Source organism: Biomphalaria glabrata, chromosome 9 (assembly GCF_947242115.1).
Source record: "Biomphalaria glabrata chromosome 9, xgBioGlab47.1, whole genome shotgun sequence".
Taxonomy (NCBI): domain Eukaryota; kingdom Metazoa; phylum Mollusca; class Gastropoda; family Planorbidae; genus Biomphalaria; species Biomphalaria glabrata.
This window is the reverse complement of record NC_074719.1, coordinates 25,960,824-25,987,154: the sequence shown is the minus strand read 5'-3', so window position 1 is coordinate 25,987,154 and position 26,331 is coordinate 25,960,824. Positions and strand designations below refer to the sequence as shown.

Below are 26,331 nucleotides of genomic sequence, written 5' to 3'. Positions count from 1 at the left end.
ATTTCCAGACAGGAACATAATATGACTATTTCCAGACAGGAACATTATATGACTGACTATTTCCAGACAGGAACATTATATGACTGACTATTTCCAGACAGGAACATTATATGACTGACTATTTCCAGACAGGAGCATTATATGACTGACTATTTCCAGACAGGAACATTATATGACTGACTATTTCCAGACAGGAACATTATATGACTATTTCCAGACAGGAACATTATATGACTATTTCCAGACAGGAACATTATATGACTATTTCCAGACAGGAACATTATATGACTATTTCCAGACAGGAACATTATATGACTATTTCCAGACAGGAACATTATATGACTATTTCCAGACAGGAACATTATTTGACTAACTATTTCCAGACAGGAACATTATTTGACTGACTATTTCCAGACAGGAACATTATATGACTATTTCCAGACAGGAACATTATATGACTGACTATTTCCAGACAGGAACATTATATGACTGACTATTTCCAGACAGGAACATTATGACTATTTCCAGACAGGAACATTATATGACTATTTCCAGACAGGAACATTATATGACTATTTCCAGACAGGAACATTATATGACTGACTATTCCCAGACAGGAACATTATATGACTATTTCCAGACAGGAACATTATATGACTATTTCCAGACAGGAACATTATATGACTATTTCCAGACAGGAACATTATTTGACTAACTATTTCCAGACAGGAACATTATTTGACTGACTATTTCCAGACAGGAACATTATATGACTATTTCCAGACAGGAACATTATATGACTGACTATTTCCAGACAGGAACATTATGACTATTTCCAGACAGGAACATTATATGACTATTTCCAGACAGGAACATTATATGACTATTTCCAGACAGGAACATTATATGACTGACTATTCCCAGACAGGAACATTATATGACTATTTCCAGACAGGAACATTATATGACTATTTCCAGACAGGAACTATGACTGACCAGCTTTTTCCTACAACCACTTCCATCAAGCAAGTCCTACACATTCTAAAGTTATATCAGTCATGATTGTATAATTTATACAACAGAGGTTGTATCATATTATCACTGAGAATGGAACGATTATATCATAGAGGTTGTGCCAGAGATACAACTAAGATATAACTAAGGCTAAATTACAGAAGTTGTATTGAAGTATTGACCTCACTTTCAGTATATTTTTATTGATAAACCAACAACAAGCCAATGTAAATCTGGTACTAAGTTTCCTTTATTTATAAGAATATATATACAATTGTCAATATGATCAGATGGAACAAATTGAATTTTTCAACAACAAAAAATTTTTTGTTGATATTTTTTCAATAACAGCAACAACTAGATCAGTATTCTTCAAGGTATCTAAATGTCTGTATCTAATTGTCTCTCTCTATTCATGTCAATAAATGTAATGGCAACTAATTGTTAAGTGAATGAAGACATCTTGTCACATCCTAAAGTCTTCCAATAACAAGTGGAAAAGAAACATTACAAGTAAAGAAGAATCACAACAATTCAAAGTCTTCAGTCATTGGAAGAGAAATAGAACAGAAAATATGAAACTAGATCAACCTATCCTACTGCTCAAGACTGAAGAGAAACAGCACAGCATCTATCTATATATATAATTCAATTCATGGCTCAAGAGTTAGGACACCAAGTAATGGAAAGATCATTCTCTTATTTCTGCAAGTCAGGCGGACAAGAGTTACCCCACATAATTTTAGATTTAGAGGAAAAAAAAAAAGAGGGGGGAGAACAAGTAGTATTCACCCGTCACTAAATAACAGGGCTGGACTTAACCATTGTGACCAAGAAGTCATGGAAAGAGAACAAGTAATCTACTCTGTATTCACCGTCACTAAATAGCAGGGCCAGACTTAACCACTGTGGGGCCCAACGCGAAATGAATTTTGCGGAGCCCAGTTTGGGTAGGGATATGGATAATTTGTGAAGTTTGTATTAGAAAATATATTCTTCTTTGCATTTTATTCTTTCTTTACTACGCATAAAATTTCTACACGAGCCATGCATGTAGCGAAGTCATACAGTATATCATAAGAATTCTTTTTCCTACATAGATCACGCTCAATAGCAAGAATTACCAAATGTTTGAATCTATCTTTGAGAATTGTTGACCTCAAGTAATTCTTCATTTGTTTGAGGTGCAAGAAGCTTCTTTCACTACATTCCACAATTACGGTATTGCATAATGCCGTTTTTATTTATTGCGCGTAGGATTGGCGTTTTCCATTTTGAATGACATGGACACCCAAAATGACAATTTTAGTCCATATATTTCACAAGATTTGTATGAGTTTTCAAAAGATTTAAATAATTTCCGAATATTTCAAGGACCTTTTTGTATATTTTGCAATTTCAGGAGATTTCCAGGAGCTCCTGGTAAATCAGGAGGCTGAGGGAAATCTGTTATAAGATATAAAATGGTTTAATTTAATAATTTATACACCTAGAATTTTTCTATGAAAGTGGGGGGCACATTGTTATTTGAATGATAAAAGATACTCCTCCCCAGCCAACCAAGGGATCTGGGGCAGTGGTTAGCTCCACCTAAGGGTTACAGGGCAGAACCTTGGTGTTTAACATTTTTTCCTGTATTGACTATGCTGGGGGCAGGGGAGTATTGAACTTTAACAAGGAATAATTTTGTCTAGGGGGATGGGACAACAGATTCTATAGTCATTCATGTGAACTGATTCAGCTCTTAAGTCACTGAACTATTTGTTAAACACCAAAATTTAATGTTGAATAGTTCATGATAATTTCAAATTAACCCTATCCTGAAACTCCTCTCCACCCGCCCACCCCCACCAACTGTGTCCTTCAAATACACTCTAAACTCAATGTTTATATTAAGTCAAATGATTTACAAAAAACAAAACAAAGCAACCAACAATCTGATGATCTACACAGATACAAACTGAAAACAAATTGAATGTAAAATATCAAAATGATTACTCTGTCAAACTTGTACAGACACATTTCAGTTAATGATTGAATGTCAATAATTATAAAGGGTTTAATGACAAAAGTGAATTAAAAAATAATGTAAAATAAATGTTTAAATTATATTACAAATTTAGCTGCAGTGAAAATGTAGCAAAAGTTACTTTATATTTCAAGAGTACATTACACAAGTATAGTGTGTGGACAGTACAATGATTCCAGGCTAGGGTTAAAACAGAGCTGTGGGGAAACAAATTGAAAACACTGGCTTAACCAAACTGCCTAAGCAACAACCTACGCTAGGGCTGCACATTGGTTTGAAACAGTTTGATTTACATTTTAGCCTATTTAGATGTTGTTGTTTTTTTAGGTAATTACAAATAATTACTTTTCCTCAAGTTTTAAATGAATTGAATTAAAAAATGCCTGAAAATAAATTGCTAATGTATTTCATATTTAAAATTAAAAAAAAAGGAAGATAATAAATAGCCTTATGTGTGTGTATGTGTTTGGGCAATGGCTTGGTATGAGACATTTGTACATAAACTTAGTCAACTAAATAAAAATGGCACTCTGTAAATCATTTATAAAATATTTGATTAATTAAAAAAAATTAAACATGAACTCATTAAAAATGTAAAGAATGAGTTTAGTTTATCAATGTGTATTCTAATCAAATCAATTTGGGGGAGGGGGGGGGGGTATTATTATATCATTTGCATTTCAAATATTTTCACTTTAATTCCAAAATAATTTCTAAAACTAAAAAGTGCTTTGAGAATACCAAGAAAAAATACAAAAACAAATACCAGAGTATTGCTAGGAATAAAATTAAAGCTGAAAAGAACAAAAAATGTGTGTATCACATGATGTCAATGTTGACCTTTTGATCTGTGCCTATAAAACCTTGTGCTGTCTTGGTATTTTTACGTTTGCAGTTTGTGTAAGGGAGGGAAGTCTTGGTGTTGATGTTTAGCCACTGAGTATTCAACATTAAAGTCATAGGGATACTGAAATAGAGAAAATAGCAGTCGTTGAAACTAATGGAATTAAACAAGTTATTAGAGTGTATTCAAGACACATAAAGAAGTGCACTTTTTCTGTCAAACAACATTCTAAAGTGGGATTTGTTTGGTTTTGTTTTAAATCATAACTAATAACTTAAAAAATTAATTAATTTTCTTTTCTTTAAAAGTAGATTATCATATTCAGTAAGTAATCACATTTTTAAATTCTCATCCTAATATTTCTCATCAACAAATGACATGACTCAAACTAATTAAAAATTTTAAGAGATTTATTTTAATCTTAAAATTACTTTTGCCAATTTACATGTAACTTGCTAACTTATTTTGTATACATTAATATCTTTCAGGGGGAAAATTTCATAAATAGGACATTTTTAAATCAAAGCAGGACATCTTGGCATGGCCATTTTTGCTTGAGTCGTTTTGACATAAAATGTTTTAGTCACATTATATATGTTCAATTTAATGTTCTAAAAAGAATAACATGTATCTATATTTTGTATGTGTTTTTGTTCAAGTTTATGTTTTTTTTAATGTAAAAAAACAATGGTTATTTTTTGTTTATTAGATATGGGAGATCAAAAGATGTGTGTGTGGTGCTGGGACCATCAAGACAACATGTCCTGAGTCCATGCTACACAACATGGCAGCCATTGTTAGTAATATGCATTCATGAAATAGTCAAAATTATTAGAACTTTTTTTCCGAAGGAGGACATATACTATATATAATATAGTTTGGTATAGGAAAAAGCCATGTATATTATAAATAAAAAGATTTGTTTTATAAATTATCGTGAACTTCTCTCACTAAAACGGCTGTACCAAAACATTGAGTACCCTTTTTAAATTATAATTTAGTTTTCTTTTTAAAACCAATCTACAAAGCCAATACAACAGATGATAAAATAACAGAACAAAAACACAAACCTGTTCATCAAGATCTTTGTAACTTTTAAGTTTTAAATCAGGGATTGTCACCTGCACAATAATAAAACAGAAGAGCTTCACATACAAAAATATTACTAGTCTAATAAATATTTTATTTGTCAGTTATTTCAGTTTTATTTTTAGATCTAGTGTCAAATGTATCTCAATTTTAAAACAAAAGTTAACAGTCAATATCAGTAGATTACTTATACTGTTTAAAAATCGATAATATATTTATTTATTATTACTTAATTCAGCTAAACAGATCATGTCAAAAATATGCAGACATTTAGCAAGGAAGAAAAATGAGACAAAGAAAAAGTTTAAATCTTAAGGATAGTACCTGATGAAATCAGACTAAGAAATAGTTTTAAAATAAAGGAAAGTACCTGCTGAAATTCTAGAATCAGTTTATACTTCTGGTTCATCTTCCACTCTATACCTGATATAGCTGAAAATAAAGAGAAATTCTTACTCTTTTCTGTGAACTTAACACTTAATATTCTTTGTACTAGATGGAACACTCTCTTAAACACTGGTAAACAAGTTTTAAAGCAAGACTGAAATAGGCTCTACTAATTCAAAATATTTTATATTAAATCTTGACTGATACCAAGATTTGTACATTGTACACTTATAATAAATATCTGATAACAGTAAGGGTAGTTAATGAACAGAGCACACTATAATTAGACACCAAACTGATAAGAAACTAATCAAGAAATACAATTAATTTTATGTGGACAAATTACATAAATATTTATTTAGCTTTGGAAAAAAAAAGAAAAAAAAAACTATTTAGGAAAACTGACTTGCTCTAGTTAGAACAGATCATGTAAGAAATACTTCTAGTTAATGGCTACAGTGTGATTTCAGACTTACGATTGATATGACTGGTAGCTAGACTATTTGAGGATTGTTCGGGTGGACCAGTTCTCGACAATGTACCTGGACTTGTCATCGCTGGCTTAACACCGACAGCAGGACTGATAGCATAAGGCAGAGTAGAAGTTGTTGGCTGAGGGCTGAAAAAAAAAAAAAAAAGGAATTGTAAAATAAAAAATGTCTCAATAGTAGCAAAAAGTAGTTTTAATTTCTAATTCTATCCTTGACCTACAGCAAAACAAATTTGAATGCCAACAGTCAATCTCACTAAAATGTATTCAGGAAACAGTGTTGAAAGTATACATTTTATGTTCAATTATGTTTAATTTTGTTTCAATGTAAGTTCATATCTTATAGATTACAGACTAGGGGTGCACCGCATAGTACTTTTTGATATCCGGCCGGAGCCGGATATAACCGGATAGTAAAATTAGATATTCGGCCGGAGCCGGATACCTACATGACTCAAACAGCTCGTTTTACTGAAGTTTTTGCAAATCTTCTATATAACATACCTATATTCATATTATTTTGTTATTTACTTTCTTACTTTAAACTCTATCACTGATTGAGCATTTTTTTTTGCAGATATGCTTATCATAAACTAATCTTTGTAACATGAGATGGTGTGTGCGTATGTATGAGGCCGCTAATTGTAAATGTGGGATAACTCATGCAGAATATATAAACTTATATGTAACTAAGGTAAAGGTAAAGTTCAATCTTGGTTTTATAGCGTAAATCTCTCTTAAGTACAGTCTAAGTTGTATAGTGGGTGGATGTTTGTGTTCATGTATATGACACCATCAACTTGTCATTAGGCTTGTGTTTTAAAGGCCACAAACCTCTTCTGGTTTGTACCTAATACAGATAGTGGCTATGTAAATATCTTAAGTAATTTCAGTAATAACGAGGAGTGACTTAACACTCTTAAATTATTATTAAGAATATTGTGATTCAATCAAGACACGCATAACACAAGAGTAAGATTTAAAGTTAACACGTTAGAAAAAGTAATTCAACAGTAATATTTATTTATTTATTTACAAAAGAATACATAATGCTTTGTACTTTGACGACCGTTGGTACACTAGCTTCTTCTTGTGCCACCAATTCATCAAAACAGTCCCACAAACTGGATTCAGCTAACCTGGCCTTTTTTGTTGGCGGTTCAACTGCTTCAGAGAAGAGGTGTGCTTGTGTTACACTTTCTGTGACAGAATTTTGGTGACGTGTTGCACAAATTAGGACTCCTGCCTTTGCTTCAGTGCATGCATTCTCATTTAGTACAAGAGATTTAAAACGAGGGTCAAGCAATGTTGCTATGCTGTACAGACGGTTGTTGTCTAAGTTTTCAAACCTGCTGTTCAAGCATTCGAGTAATGTACTTTTCATATTTTTAATTCCTTTATCATTACCCTCACGCTGCAGGAATGTCTTCAGAACATGTACTAATGGAATTACAATGGAAATAGAAGCTGCAGCTGCACTTACTTCACTGGTAACTTCCTCAAAAGGTTGTAGAAGAACAGCCACTTTCTCACCAACAGACCACTGGCTTGGAGATAAATTGCTTAATTTTTCATTTTCTGCACAGTACAGTGTTATGGCTCGACGTTGCTCCAACAGCCTCTTTAACATAAGGAAGGTCGAGTTCCAGCGGGTAGTGACGTCTTGAATCAACTGATGTTGTGGAAGGTCCAGTTCGCTCTGTATGTTATGTAAACGGTCAGATGCCGAGGACGAATGTTTAAAATGGCATACTATTTTTCGTGCTGCAATAATCATATCCACTACACATCGCTGACTCAAAACACCGTCGTGTACACAAAGTTGTATTGTATGTGCAAAGCAACCAACACCATTTACCATCACGAAAGCATTTGGTGATGTTTGCTGCATTGTCACGTAGAACCAAATGACAGTTTTCTCGAGGTATGTTCCAATTTTCAAGTGATGTTTCGAATGCTGACAGCAAATTTGCAGCCGTATGCTGGCCATTAAATTTTGTACAATGCAAAACATAGCTGCTTCGGTCAAATGACTCATTCAACCAATGGGCAGTTAAACCAAAATATGATTCGGTGGTATTATCAGCTGTCTAAGTGTCCGTTGAGAAAGCGATGCTTTTAGCATCAGATAGCATTTCACGAAGCTTTGAGGAAATATTGTCGTAGATATCTGGAATAACACTTTCTGTAAAATATTTGCGACTAGGCACAGTGTATCTTTTCTCCAGTACTTGTAAAAGTCCAATAAATCCAGGCTTCTCAACTACTTGGTAAGGTTCCATGTCAGTTGCAATCATCTTTGCTATGGCCAAGTGAATGCGTTTAGCATTATCACTATTAATATCCCACAATTTAGCTTTGTCTAAGACCTCTTTAATCCCTGGTTGCTGCTTGTGTGTGAGGCTTGACGAATCACTGGAGCTCGTAGACGTACTGGCACAGGCAGTGATATTACTTAATGCTGATTTCAATGCAGTCATTTCGTTGAATAAGTCTGGGTGTTTCGAGCGTAGATGACTAATCAGAGTGGTGGTTGAGAAGTCTTTAGGTTTGCCTGGTTTACCACGTGACATTACTATTTTACAAGCATTGCAAACTGCTTTAGAGTTGTCCATTGTTTTGACATTAAAGTAACGCCATATAAGTGATGACTTTTTATCAGCCATTATCATTATTATTTAATTTACTAAATGCCCTTGCAAGCCACTTTTATACCCGTGGCTTGTGTAACAAAATACTTGTAGGGGTGTGTCCTGTAGTTCAGCGCTCTAATTGACATTTCTCTTCAAGTAAACAAACTTAGTGTCATCATCTAGTGACCTCTAGACAGTGTCAATATGTCTTAACAATTTGGTTTGTGGTCCAGACCCTTGATTGACAACCTATCTCATAATAAACAAACTCATACTAGATTAACCTTATAGAGATTTGGCTTGTAGTCCCGCCCCTAATAAAAATTCTACTCCAAGTAAACAAACTCAGTTCCCTCATAAGATGTGACCTCTAGACAGTGTCAACACGTTGACATCTGGCTTAATGTGGTCAGTTGCCTATCTGTGAACTCAATGTTATGGACTAAACAAACAAAAGGAGGTGGGGGTTGCTCATCTCTACATCTGGAGATATACCCACACATCTAGACAGATTATCAGTGTGACGTAGTTAAGGAATATTACGTGTTTACAAGTCCACTCAAAGGTCAAGACAAGCTTTTAAAATGTGCCAGACATCGCTGCTACGTATGTAATACGAATTTATAATGTAAAGTCTAGTCTACCCCCCCCCATAACAAACCTAGTTCCCTCGTGTGACCTCTAGAGAGTGCTTACGTCCATCGTATCTGACTTGGGGTCACCTGTCAATCAACGAACTCAATGTGATGGGCTAAACAAATAAAAGGGGGAGGGAGTTGTTCATCTAGAAATCTACCTGGTTACCTTAGAGGTGTGGCTCTTGTAGTCCAGCCCCCCCCCCCCCCCAATAAAGATTAACTACTAAGTAAACAAACTAGTTCCCTCGAAAGGTGTGGCCACTAGAGAGTGTCAATACGCTGACATTAAACCTACGTCCATCGTATTTAACTTGTGGTTACCCGCCCATAAAAAACTCAATGTGCTGGACTAAACAAATAAAAGGGGGTGGGAGTTGTTCATCTCTACCTCTGGAGATATACCCGCACAGCTAGACAGACGTCTGGTCAGCATGACGTAGTCAAGGAATGTAGCATTTTAACATGTTAACTAACTTACTCAAAGGTCAAGACAATTGAAAAAAGTGCCAGCCATTGTTGCTCTGTATGTAAAGCGCATTTATGATGTAAAGTTTCATCTCTATTTATATTAAGTTATTAACACGCCTTGTCTTTATAATAAACGATGTTTGGTGCATATTCATAATGGCTCTATTTTTAAGCACATTATTTTGTTTTCATATAAACATTAATACATTCTATAACAGACAGTAATGGAACGAGGTTCACTTTATGCATATTAAATTATATACTTTTTACTATCCGGTAGTGATATCCGACCGGAGCTGAATAGCACCGGATAGTAAAAAATGCCGGATATTCGGCAGAAGCCGGAGCCGGAGGGACTATCCGGTGCACCCCTATTACAGACGTTACTTCAAAAGAGAAGATAATGTAAGGCCATTTTGTCATGCTACGTACACATTACCTTCTACCACCTACATCCAATATTTATACAAAAGTAGGAATATGTTTGCTAATATGGTTATAACCTAAACTAATAACTTTTCAGGAACAATAACACTTTTTTTTTTACTTAACATAATCTTTAACCCTACCTGTCCTTAGCCAACTAAAACCAACCATCCATTATGCCTAAGCTCCTGAAGGCTATGCCCTCTTTACTATCTTTAATGAAAATCTTTTTTCTTTCTTTTCAATCTCTCACTCTTGATTTCAATGGAAGTAAAAAAACATTCTTCTTAATCAAATTCTGACCCTAAGAGTCTAAATCAACTAAAATTTGGATCATCTTAAGCTTATTACAAGCCTAGAACTACCTTTTACATGCCTGGTTCATTTTATTGCAAATTTTCATGTAAAACCACACCAATTTAAAGTAATCACATAGGGGCAGCCTTATGCAAAGCTATAAGTGTGGTTTTATTACAATTGGTTGGTTATTTTTAGATTCTCATTTTTTTTTCATGAAATAGGCAAGTACTGACACTGGCATAGAGACAATTTGTAAATTACAAAAAAACTGGTACACCAGCCAGATAGTGTTAATAGGTCAGAGAAAATAAATGACAAACATTTACATCAGTACAATTTAATCTGAACAATAAATACATGCTGCATCCAAAACACATGTAGTATATAACTTCTAGAGATAATGTTGTAAGACTTACAGGCTGTACAGAGGTGGTGCTGATGTCATCTGGAAATTACTCTGTGGCAGGGAACCCATTTTGTAACACAAGTACATGCCATTGATGTCACTACAAATATATATAAAAATAAAGTAACATTTGTTTAGAAAAACAGCATAACTAAAAATCATATCCCTCATCATAATAATCTATCATTATAAAATTCTTATTTAAAAATTCTTATTTAAAAATTGATTTTGATTTAATTATCAAAACCTCAGCAAGAATATTTTGTTTGTTTCTGTGATTTAAAATCAGCATTTTGAATTATTTATTTTATATGTTATGTAAATACCCATAGACAGGCCTAATTTCTTTTTATCAAAACCTCAGCAAGAATATTTTATTTGTTTCTGTGTTTCAAAAAAAGCATTTTGAATTATTTATTTTATATGTAAGTACACATAGATAATTTCTTTAACTGGAAACAAACTAAAAAAAAAAAAAATTGTTTAAATTAATTGTATTTTTATTATCATAGTAAAAGTAACTAAAAGTGTAACATATACAATACCAACCCAACAGCAGTGTAGCCTTGGGGAGGTTTTCTTTGATTTCTGTTGAGAAAAATGAGGTCAGTGATGGCATCCTTGGTTAATGAAGGTGCCATCCATCGAACACAAATTAATTTCTTCTGGGACGCTTTCTCTTCTATAAAAAATATATCATAAATAAAGGTCTGCTTGAGAAATGCAATATTTGGTGTTTTGAGATGACATATCACCAACTTGTTTTGTAGCTTCTAGACAACTGAGGTGTGGTTGATTATGACACAAGAAAACTAAAAATCATCTTGCTCTTTATTTGACAATATGTCATGATAATCTTTTTCTTTCATTGCTCTAACAATTATAGAATTTAAAAAAAATTACTTCTTTATATCAAATTTGGAAAAGCTTAACTATTTCATACATTTTTATATTTAATTTGTAATTTTATTTCATGATTAATATTTAATAGTGTATATAACACTCAATTGTTAATAAAATGTCCTTCAGAAGAATAAATCTTTTGTTATTAAATCTCACTCACATGCAAAACAAGGTTTTCATCATGCACAAATCAGTTTTGGAAAGTGTTTTTTAAATTTATGATTCAAAACACTTTAAAAATATATTATTTAGTACTATACATATCGAAATGTAAAGCACTGTTTTATGAACCTAAATAACTTTCATTATATAAATAGCTTAGGACTAGAAACTATTAACTGTGTGTTAGTATCTTTGTGTGTGTGTAAAACCTCCATATTCCCACCTCAGGGTTTAATAACTGGGAAGACATGACATATCATTGTTCTTGTTTCAAAACATCACAAAAGTTTTAATTTATTTTGACATCTGAGAGGGCCAGAATTTCAGTCTCTTAGATTAACACTTCCACATCTCTTCCCAGAGCCCAACATTTGACCAATAAAAAAAAAACTCAACCTTTATTTGAGATGTCACTCATTGAATCCACATGTTACAAGATATTGATGAATATTACTCACTTGTATCAACAGTGAATTCTAGAACAGTAAACCCTGCTGGAACACTGTCTTTTTCATTGATTGTTGCTACATCCACCAAAACATCTTGAGTCTGAAAAGCATATTCTAACATTATACATAAATAAGCATAAACACCAGCAGAAAAAACAGTGTGTAATGTAACAGTTTGTATTCCATCATTAGTATGATGCATCAATTTAATAATATTACATTGAATACCTGCAATGGTATAGTTAGCAGCATCAATTTAATAATATTGCATTGGATATTCTACCAGGGCTAATATAGTTAGTAATATGCATCAATTAAATAATTTTGCACTAAATGATTTACAAGCCCTAGTGTAGGTTAGACTGTATATTTTCCAATGACTAAGAATGAGACTTACTGGTGATGGTGCCTGTCTTTCAATACACAAATAACGCATTGACCTTTTACCAAAAAATCCTTTCTCTCTCCATAAATCTGCATCCTCTGAGCTTTCATATGTTCTAGTAATCTAAAACACGAAGAAGAAAACTTCAATAGTTATTTATCAGCAACAATATCAGATAAATATTATAGTCAAGAATAAAATGGTGTTGGTACCAGATTTTTCTGATAGTCTTCTAAATCTCACCTATCTAGTATAAATAACAATAGCTCTGAGTGCAGTATTTCACATGACCATGAAAACCCAGTCAAGACTTGCTTATTTTATTACATGTAATCCAAAGTTAAGTTTTTGTTTTCATCACATATACCCGTTTTCAGCAATAGCTTTTCTTTTAGCCTTCGATGCCTGCCTAATGACCTCTAAGCCATCTGCAGCCAGAAGCTTTCCTCTATGCCAGTAAGGACAAAATGGCATCAAAGTTGATCTTTACAGTGATTCAAAGAGGCAACTCTGTTACACAGTCCTCCTTAAAACTCACAAAAAAAATCATCCACCATTAGGATTGATTGATTGTTGATTTGAGGCACATCGGCACAATTTAGGCCATGTCGTGCCTGCAGTCCCTTAAGGACTACTCTCTCTCTAAACAACAAGGGCCAGATTCTATACAGTCATATAATTAAAATTAAGGTCTATTCACAGTTAAAATAGTAAAGGTAGTAAAAATTTAAATATTTGGTAAAAATCTAATGTAAATAGTGCATGTTCACAAATTCAGAAATCAGATCTTCGTAGATAGCCCCACTTCCCGAATAAAGCCCAGTACCTTCCCAGGGTCGACATTATTAAATAGTGTTTTTAGATTAGTGGCTCTAAAATGTTTCGCCCTGACATCCTGGTATCTGGGGCAATCAACGAGGATATGTTCCACGGTGAGGCGAGAGTCACAGTACTCGCAAAGTGGGGGCTCCTCTCTCTTCAGTACAAAAGAGTGCGTGATGTAGGTGTGGCCAATCCTAAGTCTGGACATGGTTGTGCTACCACGCCTTGTCAGACCCTTAGATGTGGGCCGCCACCTGACATCCGCCACAATCTGCCTGAGTTTACTGTGAGTCTCAGCCTCCCATCGGTTCTGCCACTCTCGATAGGTGGCAGAGGCAATACTTTGTCTCAGGTCCGAGTAGGGAATTTGGGTTCCTGACACCGCATGATTTAGGGCTCTCTTTGCTTCTCTGTCTGCGGCTTCGTTTCCCTCAATGCCAACATGGGAGGGGACCCAGATGAAGGTGACATCCCTACGGTCGGCTGTTATTAGGTCCAACAGCTTCAGGCTCTTATGTACCAATGGGATGTCAGTCTTCATCCGCCCCAAAGCTTGCAATGCAGATTTGGAGTCGGAGCAGATTATAAATTTACTCCTTTCTGATGCTTTTACGGCCATAAGTGCAAGCAATATTGCGTGCAATTCGGCCGTAAAGATGGAGCAGCCATCGGGGAGTCTACGGGAGATTGTTTTGTTCCGAAAGGAGCAGGCACATGCGACCTTTCCCTCCATTTTGGATCCGTCTGTGTAGATGGTGCCACAATCTCCGTAGCTCTCCTGCAGTTCCCTAAAGTGGACTTGTAGTATGCTTGGGTCTGTATTTTCTTTTTTGAAATTAAGGAGGGATAAATTTAATTTAGGTTTATTCATTAGCCAAGGAGGATTCTGAGGGGTTTCTATTTTAGAGATTTGGTCAATGGGTGGGGTTAAATTTTGGATGGGTTCTCTCATTCGAAGGCCCAACGGCTGTATGACGTTAGGCCTTCGATTGTATAATTCTACCTCTGTGGGGTTAAATATGGAGTCAAAAGCAGGGTTTGTGGGGTTGGATTTTAGCTTGACTATATACTGCATTGCAAGCTTTTTCATTCTTATATCCATGGGGAGTTCTCCAGCCTCCACATGGAGACTTGGGATAGGTGATGTACGAAACGCGCCGAGACAGAGACGCAGGGCAGCATTTTGTATTGGTTCCAGTATTTTTAGGTACGACTTCCTTGCTGCTCCATATATTATGGATCCGTAGTCTAGCTTGGATCGAATTAGACTCCGATAGAGCAGCAGCAAGGTATCTCTGTCAGCTCCCCAGTCCGTATGGCTGAGTACTCCTAGTATGTTTAATGACTTTTGGCATTTCTTCTTAAGTTCCTTAATGTGGGGGAGAAAATTAAATTTGGAATCTAAGGTGAGGCCTAAAAATTTTGTAGTTTTCACGACAGGGATCTTCTTTTTGTGTATAAATAGTTCAGGGTCTGGGTGGAGCCCCCTTAGATTACAAAAATGCATACTAACTGTTTTGGAGTCAGAGAATTTGAAACCATTATAGTTTGCCCAACCCTGAATTTTGTTTAAACATAACTGTAATTTCCTTTCTAAGGTGTTCATGTTTTTCCCATAAGTAAGAATGACAAAGTCATCAACATACAAAGAGCACTCTATGCCAGGGGACAGCGCATTTATGATGCTATTTATTTTAATGTTGAACAGGGTGACTGACAGAATGCTGCCCTGGGGTACACCCATTTCCTGGTCATGAGTGTCAGAAGCGGAGTTGCCCACTCGGACCTGAAATTTTCGATCTTTCAGGAATTCCTCCACAAAACGGGGGAGGTGTCCCTTAAGCCCCATAAGTGCCAGGTCACGTAGAATGCCATGTTTCCAGGTTGTGTCATAGGCCTTTTCTATATCGAAGAATACAGCTACTAGATGTTCTCTTCTGAGTAATGCATTTCTAATATAAGCTTCCAGCCTTACCAGGTGGTCAGTTGTTGTCCGCCCCTGCCGGAATCCGCACTGGTAGTTTGAGATCACTTTATTCCTTTCCAGGTACCAGACCAGCCTACTGTTAATCATTCTTTCCATGGTTTTGCAGATGCAGCTTGTTAGTGCTATTGGTCGATAGTTAGCTGGGTCAGAGCCGTCTCTTCCCGGTTTAGGTATCGGTATAACTGTGGCTTTCCTCCAGCTGTTTGGGAAAGCGCCTGTTTGCCACACACAGTTATAGACCCCTAGTAGGACTGCCAATGAGGGTTCGGGAAGGTGCTTGAGGAACTGGTAATGGATTTCGTCTTCTCCAGGCGCTGTGTCATGTGACTTGTCCAGCGATTCCCTCAGTTCCTCAAGCGAGAACGGTTTGTTGTAGTCTTCATTGTTCTCTGACCTGAAATCAATGGGGTGTCTTTCCTCCCTGGTTTTGACTTTTTGGAACTCTGGCGTGTAGTGTGCAGTGGATGATTTTTCTGCTATTGAGGATGCAAGGCAGTCAGCTATTTCTCTGGGGGACGTGACAGTTCGTCCTTGGTTTTTCAAATGCCCTATTGCATTTGATTCTTTCCCTTTGATTCGCCTTACTGCCTTCCAAACCGCTCTAGCAGAAGTTTTGGCATCCAGACTGCCGACAAAACTTCTCCAGGAATTCCTTTTGGCTGACCGTATGGTTTGTCTAGCCTTTGCTCTAGCTATCCTGAATAGCTTTAGGTTTTCCTGGGAAGGATTCTTTATAAATGCAGCCAGTCGTTTTTTCCTATCACCAATAGCACTTTTGCAAGCTGTATCAAACCATGGTTTGCAAGGCCGTTTTGGATTTGCAGAGGTTAGGGGTACAACTTTCCTGGCTATACTTAGTAGCTTGCTAGCAAAGGTATCAGCTGGGTTCTGTTCATGGAGGATATTTTCTGTGATATCCTCAGAGCATCTTTTTTGGAATTGTTCCCAATCGGCCTTATTCAGTTTCCACCGCTGAGGTCGTCCCAATGAAGGGAGATTGTTAGTAATGATGATTGGGAAGTGATCACTTCCCCGTAGATCATTGCTAACTGACCATTTAAAATCGTCCAGAAGTCCGGGGACGCATACGGTGAGGTCAATGCATGTGAATGATCCAGTTCCTGGGTGCAAGTAGGTCGGTGATGCATCATTAAGTATGCATAAATCATGTTGGAGGAAGATATCCTCCAGCATACGACCTCTTGTGTTGGTATTGTTGGATCCCCACATGGTGTTATGGGCATTGAAATCCCCAAGGATTAAATAAGGCCGGGGGAGTTGTTTCAATAGGTCCTCCATGTCTGTTCGGTTTAATGGAGCGCCTGGTGGTAGATACAGGCTGCAGCAAGTGATAACCTTGTGAAGGGTTATCCTAGCTGCTACGGCCTGTAGTGTGGTCTGTAGTTCTACCCTCTCATGGGGGATGCTATCCTTCACAAGGATACAGACTCCACCTGATGCTCTCTCTGCATCCTCAACATTCTTGGTGTAAGCACGGTAGCTTCGGAAGCTGATGCAATCTTTTAGAAATGTTTCCTGTAAGCAGACAGCTACAGGAGTCTCAGAGTCCATCAGTAGCTGCATTTCCTCGTAATTGGCCTTGAGGCCTCTACAATTCCACTGTACAATTCTGGAATCCATGGCTTATTCTAGATGACCTACTTGGAGCTATTTGGCCTTGGGAGGCCCCCGGAGGGGTTTCCCTTTATTCCAGTGACCTTGGTATTTTTATTCTTGGGTTTGGATGGAGAGGAGGACAATCCCCTTTTGGGGGAAGTCTTTCTCTCTGGAGAGGGGAGATCCCTCTGGTTAGAGCGGAGGTTATTTCCTCCTCTCTCACCTCGGGCATCCTCTCCGCTTTGATTTCTCCCCTTAGGGAGTTGGTCAACCTCTAACTCAGTAGAGGTTGGGGTGTCTGGCTGGGTTCTCTGAGGAGAACCTGTGTCAGACATGATGTCTCCGGGTTCTCCCGGAGTATTGGTTTTGACATGCTGCTCAGTCTCCATGCTCTCATCAGCGAGCACAGAGAACCTGTTCTTTAGCATGACAACAGGGCTTTCTTGTTTCTTCAGAGGTGTGTTCTTTGGCGGTGTTTTCTTCTGAGTTGGGGGAGGAGGAGGGGGTGGTGGGGTCAATGTGTCCGTCTGTGTGGCTATGGATCTTCCTTTCTTAGCAACAGCCTGGGCGTAGGTCTTTGTCAAGCCGAATTGGCCCTTGGGTAGGGCCAGTACAGCCGATTTCGCCTGGCTAAAGGTACATCCGTTTCTTGCCTTGTACTCCTGCACGGCAACCTCCTGTTTCCACACAGGGCAGTCCTTGGAGTAGGCTGAGTGGCCAGCTTGACAGTTTGGGCATTTGAACTGGGCTGTGCAGCCCTTGTCCTCATGACCCTCTCCAGCACATCTGGCACACACAGTGTTCCTCTTACAGACTGCCGCGCCGTGTCCATAACCCTGGCACTTAAAGCACCTCATGGGGTTAGGTATGTAGGGCCTCACTGGAACTCGTAGGTATCCTGCCTTCACATACTCTGGCGGTGTCCTAGTTCCGAATGTGAGGATAATAGTGGCGGTTTTGACCTCCTCACCCTCCCTGCGCCTGGTAATGCGCCGGGCATGGGTGACTCCTTCAATGCCCTCCACTATTTCCTTCTCGGAACATTCCAGTAGGTCCCTAGAGCTGATTACACCTCTGCTGGTGTTCAGACTCTTGTGTGGCATGACTTCCACTTGGAGATCACAGAGTCTTCTGCATCTTAAAAGCCCATCAGAGTGTGTCTTGCTGTCTACTTCTACAAGGAGTTCCATTGTTTTGTGTAGCTTAGACACACTCTTGGGCTCTCCCACTACTGACTTGAGTCCCTTATAGATAATAAAAGGGCTCAACTTGGTCAGGCTTTTTCCCTCCTCTGTGCATCTAACCACCAGAAATGATGGCCAGGTGGCACAGCTTTTTGGGACCTCCTCTTTTTTATCGTCAATTCGTCGTTTCTTGCCCAGACATAGGTCTGGGGCAAGTAGTTTTGTGTGTGTTTTTTTGTCCATATATATTTTGGTTAATTCGGCACCTGTGCTCCCCACCCGCCATCGAGTCCAACAAGGGGACGGGCCATTCGGATGTCCAGAATGAGCCCGCCAGGGCTACACAGGTGCTATACTCAGTCAGCTGCTACATCGGACATGTGTCCGATACAGCAGCTCCCTGATTGACCCTCCAGCCACCGCCCTCCAGCATAGGTCGACGACCTATGCTGGTAGCTCGGCATGACCAGCCGGTTGACCCAGAGCGGGCCATCTGGGTCTCAGGTCTAGGGGAACTTGGAGCCAAAGTATTGTGTTGTTGTGGTTTATCCTCAGATAGCCACCACTCAAACACCAGGATCTCTTTATCCCCCCTTACCCGTCGCAGTCCACGGCAAACGGACTGGTCTAGGACGTAGTGAGAATTTAAAGTTAAGGAGACAGTGTGATGATCAATGAAGGCAGACTTAGGAAAAGAGGAGGCAGACACAATGATAGAAAAGAAGTAGGGCACTTTTGAGCTCCAAAAGTGCTAAGGAAAGAGGAGCGCAGTTTAACGTCCACCATTAGGAATAGGTGTACAACCCAACATAGCTGTCAAAAGATAAGTAGTGCTTCCTCTATACATTCCACACTGGCCTCCAGCAAATTATAATTATTGGAAGGTAGCACAAGCCCATTATAGAGCAAAGGCACTTTTGAGAGAGGCAATAGGAGATCCTTGGGTGTCACCTATAGAGCACTGAGATCTTAGAGACATACAAAAGTGTGGTGAGAATCACTGCTTTTTTTTTTGGTATGTGGTAAGATTTTTAGGGCGCCCCGAGTACACCCAACTCTAATGGGTACCTGATGTTAGTTGGGGAACGTAAAGGCAGTTGGTAGTTGTGCTGACCACATGACATACTGCTCGTTAAGCCCTGGCCATAGAATCTGATGACCTTAACATCATATGCCCCATAGATCGCAATGTCTGAAAGAGAAACTCAGGGCAGACTTGCTAGTGAGAAGTCTGAAGGCTTTGCTCGTATCCTTAAACATTGTTCTTATGTTACCCCAGTCAGCACAGAAGTAGATTATTTGATATCTAGATAGAATATAATATTTGTTGGAGCATTGTAATAGCACTAGACAAAAGGATCTGAGTGTAATTACAGAAGAATTTTATAATACGAATTGAGTTTTTTTTTCTAAATGTTTACTTAATGCATTAGCTTCACACATTGGATAAAAGATACATACCACAGTGTGATTAGCTGGACATTTACTTGGATCACTCACAATACAAACTCGAGTGATAGGTAATTCCATAGTCAGTTATCTAAGAGGAAAAAAAATGTTGACATACACAGAACAAATTTCAAAATTATATATTTTTTTAATTTTAAGTTTATTTAGCCTATTTTCAAATACTTTGGTAACAAAACATATGTATTCATTTAAGAACAGACTCTTATTTACAAATAATAATATTATTATTACACATATTATTATTGTTAAAATTTACATAGAGTTCGATGATCTGCAAAAGCTGCATAAAAAATGAAAATGTAAGTCTTGAATTTCAGACAAAAAATCTCAAAGGATTTTCTTCTATACGACAATTAGTCATGACCTCCAATTTCAAGTTCATTGCAACTTTTCTCCACCTCCCATAGGATCTCCCCAGTTTTTGTTTTATTTTTCTAAACTGAAACAATACTTTGACATCTTATTCCTAGGTCATGTTGCTCTGACCCTCAGTGAACCTGTATCTCCACCCTTTCCCTTAGGTGTTGAATATTGTCTCAATTTTTAAAGTGAAAAGTATGACAAGTGCAAGAAATAGGTATGTCGCTACTTTTAAAGAAAACAATTTATCATGAGATACCACCGTTCTATTGTTCATTAGGAAGCACTATTTGCTGAGACATTTCCTGAAGAACTTTTCAAAGCAATGGAATTGGTGATTAAGATTATCAACTCCATTTGCCATTGTCAATTCAAGAACTTCTCAAAGAGTAGAGAGTGAGTATGCAGATTATCTGCTACATTAGAAGGTAATGTTGGTTATCAAGAGGAAACATTTTAAAACATCTCACTTTACTTTTAATGCTAAAATAAAAGCATTGCTTCTTGAAAAAAGAATTATTAACTATGAAGTGTTAACTATCGGTGGATCCAAACATTGTATTTCATATATATATTTTGAATTTTACATTTGATCTGTATACATATTTACATATATTGGTGTTTTATTTAGCTTTAATCTGGAATTAGACTAATAGATAAATACTATACACTAGATCTAGTATCTATACATATATACATATTGTTTTGTTTTTTTGCTATATAACCCTCTTTATATAACTTGGACCAGCCAGTAAATTTGAGTATCACTTTTGTCTCCCCCCCCCCCCTCCCCCAATCACCTTAACAAACAGTTTTCTGTACACTATCTGACAATATTCTGCTTTTCAGTTATTTTTAAATATTTGATAGTATGATAGGCTCTGATATTTTTGAGCTAGATAGAGTCCTTTTTACATCCTGCTTCGTCCCCTCCACCTTTAAAAACTTTAACATCTCACTACCCTTTCCAACCATATACTTTATTACTCCTGAAATTGATTACCCATATCACTTATTCCCTCCCTTTCCTCTTAAAAATAAATAAATTATATGGCTTTTATATAGCGCTACTTTCATGCTTAACTTATAGCATGCTCAGAGCGCTTTGGTCCAATCTCAGTTGTGGAACAGTGGGGGTGGGGGGGTATCTAGGAGAAGGTTTTTCCATGCTGCCTTCAGGCGCTCAGTAAACAGGCTTAGGCTTAGGAAATAGTCCTACTTGAATTCAGGTAAAACTTTCATCAATTTTTAAACTCATCAAAATATTTCAAAAGCTCTCTGATGCTTTTTGGCATGAAGTTTTTTTTATAATTATATTAAACACCCTTAGGCTTAGGAAATAGTCCTATATTAAGTATATTATATAAATACAATCTCTGGGTATTCATCAATTCTCATTAATTAACTCATACTCATATAAAAAAAATATCAAAATATTTCAAAAGCTCTCTCAGACTATCTGTCTGTGTCTCTAATTACTCTAATTTAATACTTTAATTAATAATTATTAATACGTCTAAGGTGACTAACTCAGACTAAGGCGTCTAAGGTCTAAGACTAAAAACTCTAACTCTAAGTCCTAAGTCTAAGTCTAGGTTAGTAGGTACTCATAGTTAAGTACTTTTTAAACTAATATATAAAAAATATTTATTAATAATTTATATTACATTACTCACTGCCCGGATCATTACTGTGATTACAATATATTCAATATTGAATAAGTCAAGACTCAAGTCAAGTATATTTCATATTATGACTATATTAGTATATTAACTATATTCTATATTAGTATATATAGATCTAACTAATAAACTTAATAAACTAAATAACATTATGTAGGGATGTTAGAATATCCGGTGACACGCCCCTTTTATTAAGTCAAAAAACTGTTTCGACTTTTTTCTGACATTTTTTTTACATACCTTAAAGGTGCACTTTGTTAACCTATTAATTGAATACTTCTCTGTAAAAGAGTTATAGTTTTTGATTGACCAATAAAAATGGCTTCCGGGAATGAAATTACGCTTTCCCACGTGGAGTAGAAGGTTTCGTTTTATTAGACTTAAATAAAGGTTCGATTTCCCTTGTGTATAGTTTAAAAAGCTCAACATTCCCACGCCTTTTGACTCTCCAGTATTGTAGAGCATTTTTCTGGCTAAATTTCAGTGCTTTACTTTTCACATAATACTGTGCACTTTGGATGCTATTAATTTTTTAATATTTAGCAGTTGAATCTAATGCTGGAGGCCATTGTTAACCTTTGTAATTTTAGCCTTCTTGTTTACATGCCAAGATAACAGTGATTGGTCAGATTGGTCATGTGACATCAAACAATTTTCTGATAGGTTGAATTATTATAGCAGTTTAAAAAAAATTTAGACTGAAATGATGTCAAAATGGCTGACATTGATTTATTTCTGCAGTTACTCATTTTGAAATAGATGTAGAATTAGATCTAATGAGTATATAATATGCAGCTTAGTGTTCAGATATTTTAATAACAATAAACTTTCATTTGAAACATGTTTTTGGACTAGTTGATTAATATATAAGAAATGGCAAGCATATTTATTCAACACATTCAAATCTCCTCACATCGTGCCCATTGGTTGCTATGATAAGGACAAGCACACATAGAAAATTTATTTTCTTTCAACCAGGAATCATACATACATAATTCATATAAATTTAGAAGGCTCTTTCAAATCTACAACATATCAGACAACAAGATTCTTAAAATAATTTTTCTGAAAAAAATTGTAACATCCCTACATTATGATTAAACATTTAACTTATTTTAACATGATTAACAATGAATAATTATAATATTACTATATAATTACCTCTCTCTCTCTCTAGACTAGATAAATTATCTAGATTCTAAAAATATATAGATCTAGATTTAATTAGATAAGTCTATATTAATATAGATCTAATTTATAAATTTTAGATTTAGATCTAAATCTAGATCTATTATATCTATGTATAGATCATATCATACAATTCATACATAAGCCTAAGAAAAAGAAGACTAAAACCCAGTGATTAAGTGATTACAAAAGAAGCATTCATAAGTAATGACTAGCAGTTTAAAAATAGGAACAAATTCACTACCCTAATCTATATAACGTTATATATATAATTCTCTTCATGGCTCAAAAGTTTGGACAAGAAGTAAAGGAAAGATCACTCTTTTATTTCTGCAAGTCGGACTAGAGTTACTCTACGAAAACAAAAGAGGGGGGGGGGGGGAGAAAAAGTAGTATTCACCCGTCACAAAATAGTAGGGCCGGACCGTTGTGACCAAGAAGTCATGGAAAGATGTCTTTTTTATTTCTACCCCACGTAGTTTTAGCGGCGAAAAATGAGAGGGGGGGGAGGAGAACAAGTAATCTACTCTGTATTCACCCGTAACTAAATAGCAGGGCCGGACTTAACCATTGTGGGCCCAATGCGAAACGGATTTCTCGGGGCCCAGTTTAGGCAGGGATAAGTGAAAATTAAGAGTTTGTATTTGAAAATATATTCGTCTTTGCATTTTATTCATTCTTTACTACGCACAGAATTACTACACGAGCCTTGCATGTAGCGATCATAAGAATTCTGTTTCTTACGTAGATCACGCATCAATAGCAAGAATTACCATAGGCGTTTTCCTAATTGAATGACACCCGAAAATGACAATTATTTGTCTATATATTTCAGGAGATTGGTATGAGTTTTCTAAAGATTTCAACAATTTCCGGATATTTCCAGGACTTTTTCGTATATTTTGCAATTTCAGGAGATTTCCAGGAGCTCCTGGTAAATCGACAGGAGGCCGCGGGAAATCTGTTATAATCAGGTTATAAAATGGTTTAATTTAATAATTTATACACCTAGAATTAGCGCGGGTCCTATGAAAGTGCGGGGCCTACTGCGGTCGCATAGGTTGCAGTGGCCTAATGCCGGCCCTACAAAATAGCAACGTATGCTACGCCGGTCGACTAGTAATTTTTATTTGAACTAAATCTATTTAGTAGGCCTATAGTTCCATGATCTAGACCAGGGGTGGGTAACCTTTTCCTATCGAGGGCCGCATTTAAAACAATTTAGGAGTGGGGGTCGCATATGTATATTTAATATATTTTACAACTTAGAAAAATAGATGTCTTAATTTACCCTAACCCTGACCCTGTATTAATCATTTACATTTTTTACACTACCAATTGGGGAATTAGGCCTACAATAAGAGTTAGCAGTTTTTGAAACTAATTTTACGAATATTTAAAAAATTTTGGTATTGTCTTTTTACATCGCAACAGCTCAGTTGTACGGTTGTGCTTAATGTGAAGTATTTAACTGTTTACATTCGTGCATGTTCCGAAACTGTGGATCTAGCTTACTAGTTGGTATCTTTGTGACCGCTGATAAATTGCAGTCAGTCTGCAATATAGTCCGCATCGACCTGTTATTGTACTTCTTTATTTTTAAACAAAAACATTATTGCTTACAGACGTATGTGTTATTGTGGACCCAAATAAGGTGAAGTTCAGAATGAAAGTTTTTTTTAAGTGTGGAAATATATATACAGCTTCTGGCACACATACAATTTCCACGGAACAACTGACTGGAATTTCTCTTTCAGGTCATAATTTACTTAGAAGTATTTCCTTTGGGGCTGAATCAGCTTCAGCACTAAATGGTGAAAAATTGGTTCCAAGTTCTTGATGTCTTAAAATTTTCTTCCAAATTCCACAATGAAGGAATCCAATAAGTCTTGTAATTTTCAACATATAATAGAAATAAATTCACTTTCAGCAAAGGAAAATGATAAAACCTGTTTTCACACTTGCTTCTAGTAATGGGAAAGCTTTGTTTGAAAAGATTCACATACATTTTATGTGCACGCAACCCGTTGAATTGATGGTAATAGAATACATAAAGTCTGTCTTCAACTTTTATAGAAGAAAATATTAGTAACGTAACGTATACTGCTGTGGTACCGAAAAAACGGAATGTTAAGTTTCCAAATCTTTATATAGTTCTTTGCACTGCTTGTGGTTAAGTCCCCTAGCTCTGGCAGTTCTTTATAGCAATCAATAAATACTGGTCTGAGTTTGTGAACGTTCTAAGTGTGTAAATGCAGCTTCGGGCACCTATAAAACTCCCGCGGAAGAATTGACTGGAACTTCTATTTCTGGCCATAATTTACATTCTCTGGAGCTGAATTAGCTTCTGTGCTAAATAGTGATCTAATGGGATTGAAAACAGGTTCTTGACGTCATAAAACTTGCTTTCCACAAATAAGGAATCTAAACAAGTCTTGTACTTATAACCATTTCACTAGAAATAGTTTCACATTTCAGGAAAGGAAAATGACAAAACATTTTTTTTTCACTTGCTTGCCTGGAGAAATGGGAAAGTTTTGTTTGAAAAGATTTAACATGCTCTTAAATTTCATATGCAAACAACCAACCAATTTTTAATATTATAATTATAATTATAAAAAACTTGCAATATGTCTTCCACTCTTCATTAGAAATATTAGTTACAAAGTCGCAGTCATCATCATCATAATCATCATCAAACTCCATTTGAGTGAGGGCTTGAGAGGCTTAAATCCTCTCTTGCAAAAGCCTTGGACAGAAACCCTGCTGTCGTGCGTAGTGCATACATGTCACCATACAGATCGAGAATTTTTTGGTTTCCCAGACCTGTCGAGAAGAAGATCAGCAAGTCTGGGGCAGTCAAACAGAATATTAGGCACGGTTTCCTCTTCTTCCCCGCAGTCGGGGCACCGTGAATCGAAATTTGTCCATAGCCGTGAGAAATATGAACCAACATGACAGTGGCCTGTCCTGCACTGTGCTATAATAGCTTTCTCAGACCTGGACAGCTTCCACCACGGGGAAGTGTGGTCAGGGCGCATCATGCGCTCCAAGACTCCACGGGTTTTTTGGAACTTGTCCCAACACCCAAACCACTTTTCCATTTCTGTTTTTTTAATTATAGCCAGAGCAAGATGAAACCTTACAGCTTGTTCAGTAGGTGGAATTTGCCCTCCCTAGTGGGCCAAGGAGTCTGCAATAGTGTTGCCAGTCACACCTATGTGACTCGGTACCCACTGCATTATTACAGGGGTTCCATAGCGTTTCTTTATGTTGTGTGAGGCCATGATGACAGTGTTGATATTGGGGGCCATGGTCCGGGGCTTTGCAAAGCCTGTAGTACAGATTTTGAGTCAGTGACCACAACAATCTGTGTTGCCCTTAAATGTCCCTCACCG

General features: G+C 36.7%; 1 protein-coding gene across 3 annotated transcripts; it reads right to left on the bottom strand.

The window, feature by feature from the left end:
• Window positions 1–1,246: 1,246 nt before the first annotated feature.
• Window positions 1,247–23,114, bottom strand: LOC106072545 (multivesicular body subunit 12B-like). Of its 3 annotated transcripts, none has more exons than XM_056040653.1 (10): window positions 22,907–23,114; window positions 19,695–19,773; window positions 12,636–12,746; window positions 12,248–12,338; window positions 11,274–11,406; window positions 10,735–10,824; window positions 5,840–5,982; window positions 5,347–5,408; window positions 4,958–5,008; window positions 1,247–4,010 (listed from the first exon to the last, which is right to left on the bottom strand). In XM_056040653.1, the coding sequence occupies exons 2-10, from the start codon at window positions 19,761–19,763 to the stop codon at window positions 3,927–3,929; spliced, it is 834 nt and encodes a 277-aa protein (XP_055896628.1). In that variant the 5' UTR covers window positions 19,764–19,773; window positions 22,907–23,114; the 3' UTR covers window positions 1,247–3,926. The 3 variants fall into 3 exon arrangements, with proteins under 3 accessions (XP_055896628.1, XP_055896630.1, XP_055896629.1); XM_056040655.1 differs by lacking the exon at window positions 22,907–23,114 and adding an exon at window positions 21,731–21,860; XM_056040654.1 differs by lacking the exon at window positions 22,907–23,114 and adding an exon at window positions 21,740–21,860.
• Window positions 23,115–26,331: the final 3,217 nt, after the last annotated feature.

Bases quoted from the DNA above. Each gene is read 5' to 3' on its own strand.
- LOC106072545 (XM_056040653.1), bottom strand. From the start codon at position 19,763: ATGGAATTACCTATCACTCGAGTTTGTATTGTGAGTGATCCAAGTAAA. The intron at 10,825-11,273 runs GTTGGTATTGTA...ATATATTTGTAG, and splicing joins CAAGGCTACACTGCTGTTGG to TGACATCAATGGCATGTACT. The intron at 4,011-4,957 runs GTTTGTGTTTTT...TCTCTATTTCAG, and splicing joins ACAAAGATCTTGATGAACAG to TATCCCTATGACTTTAATGT.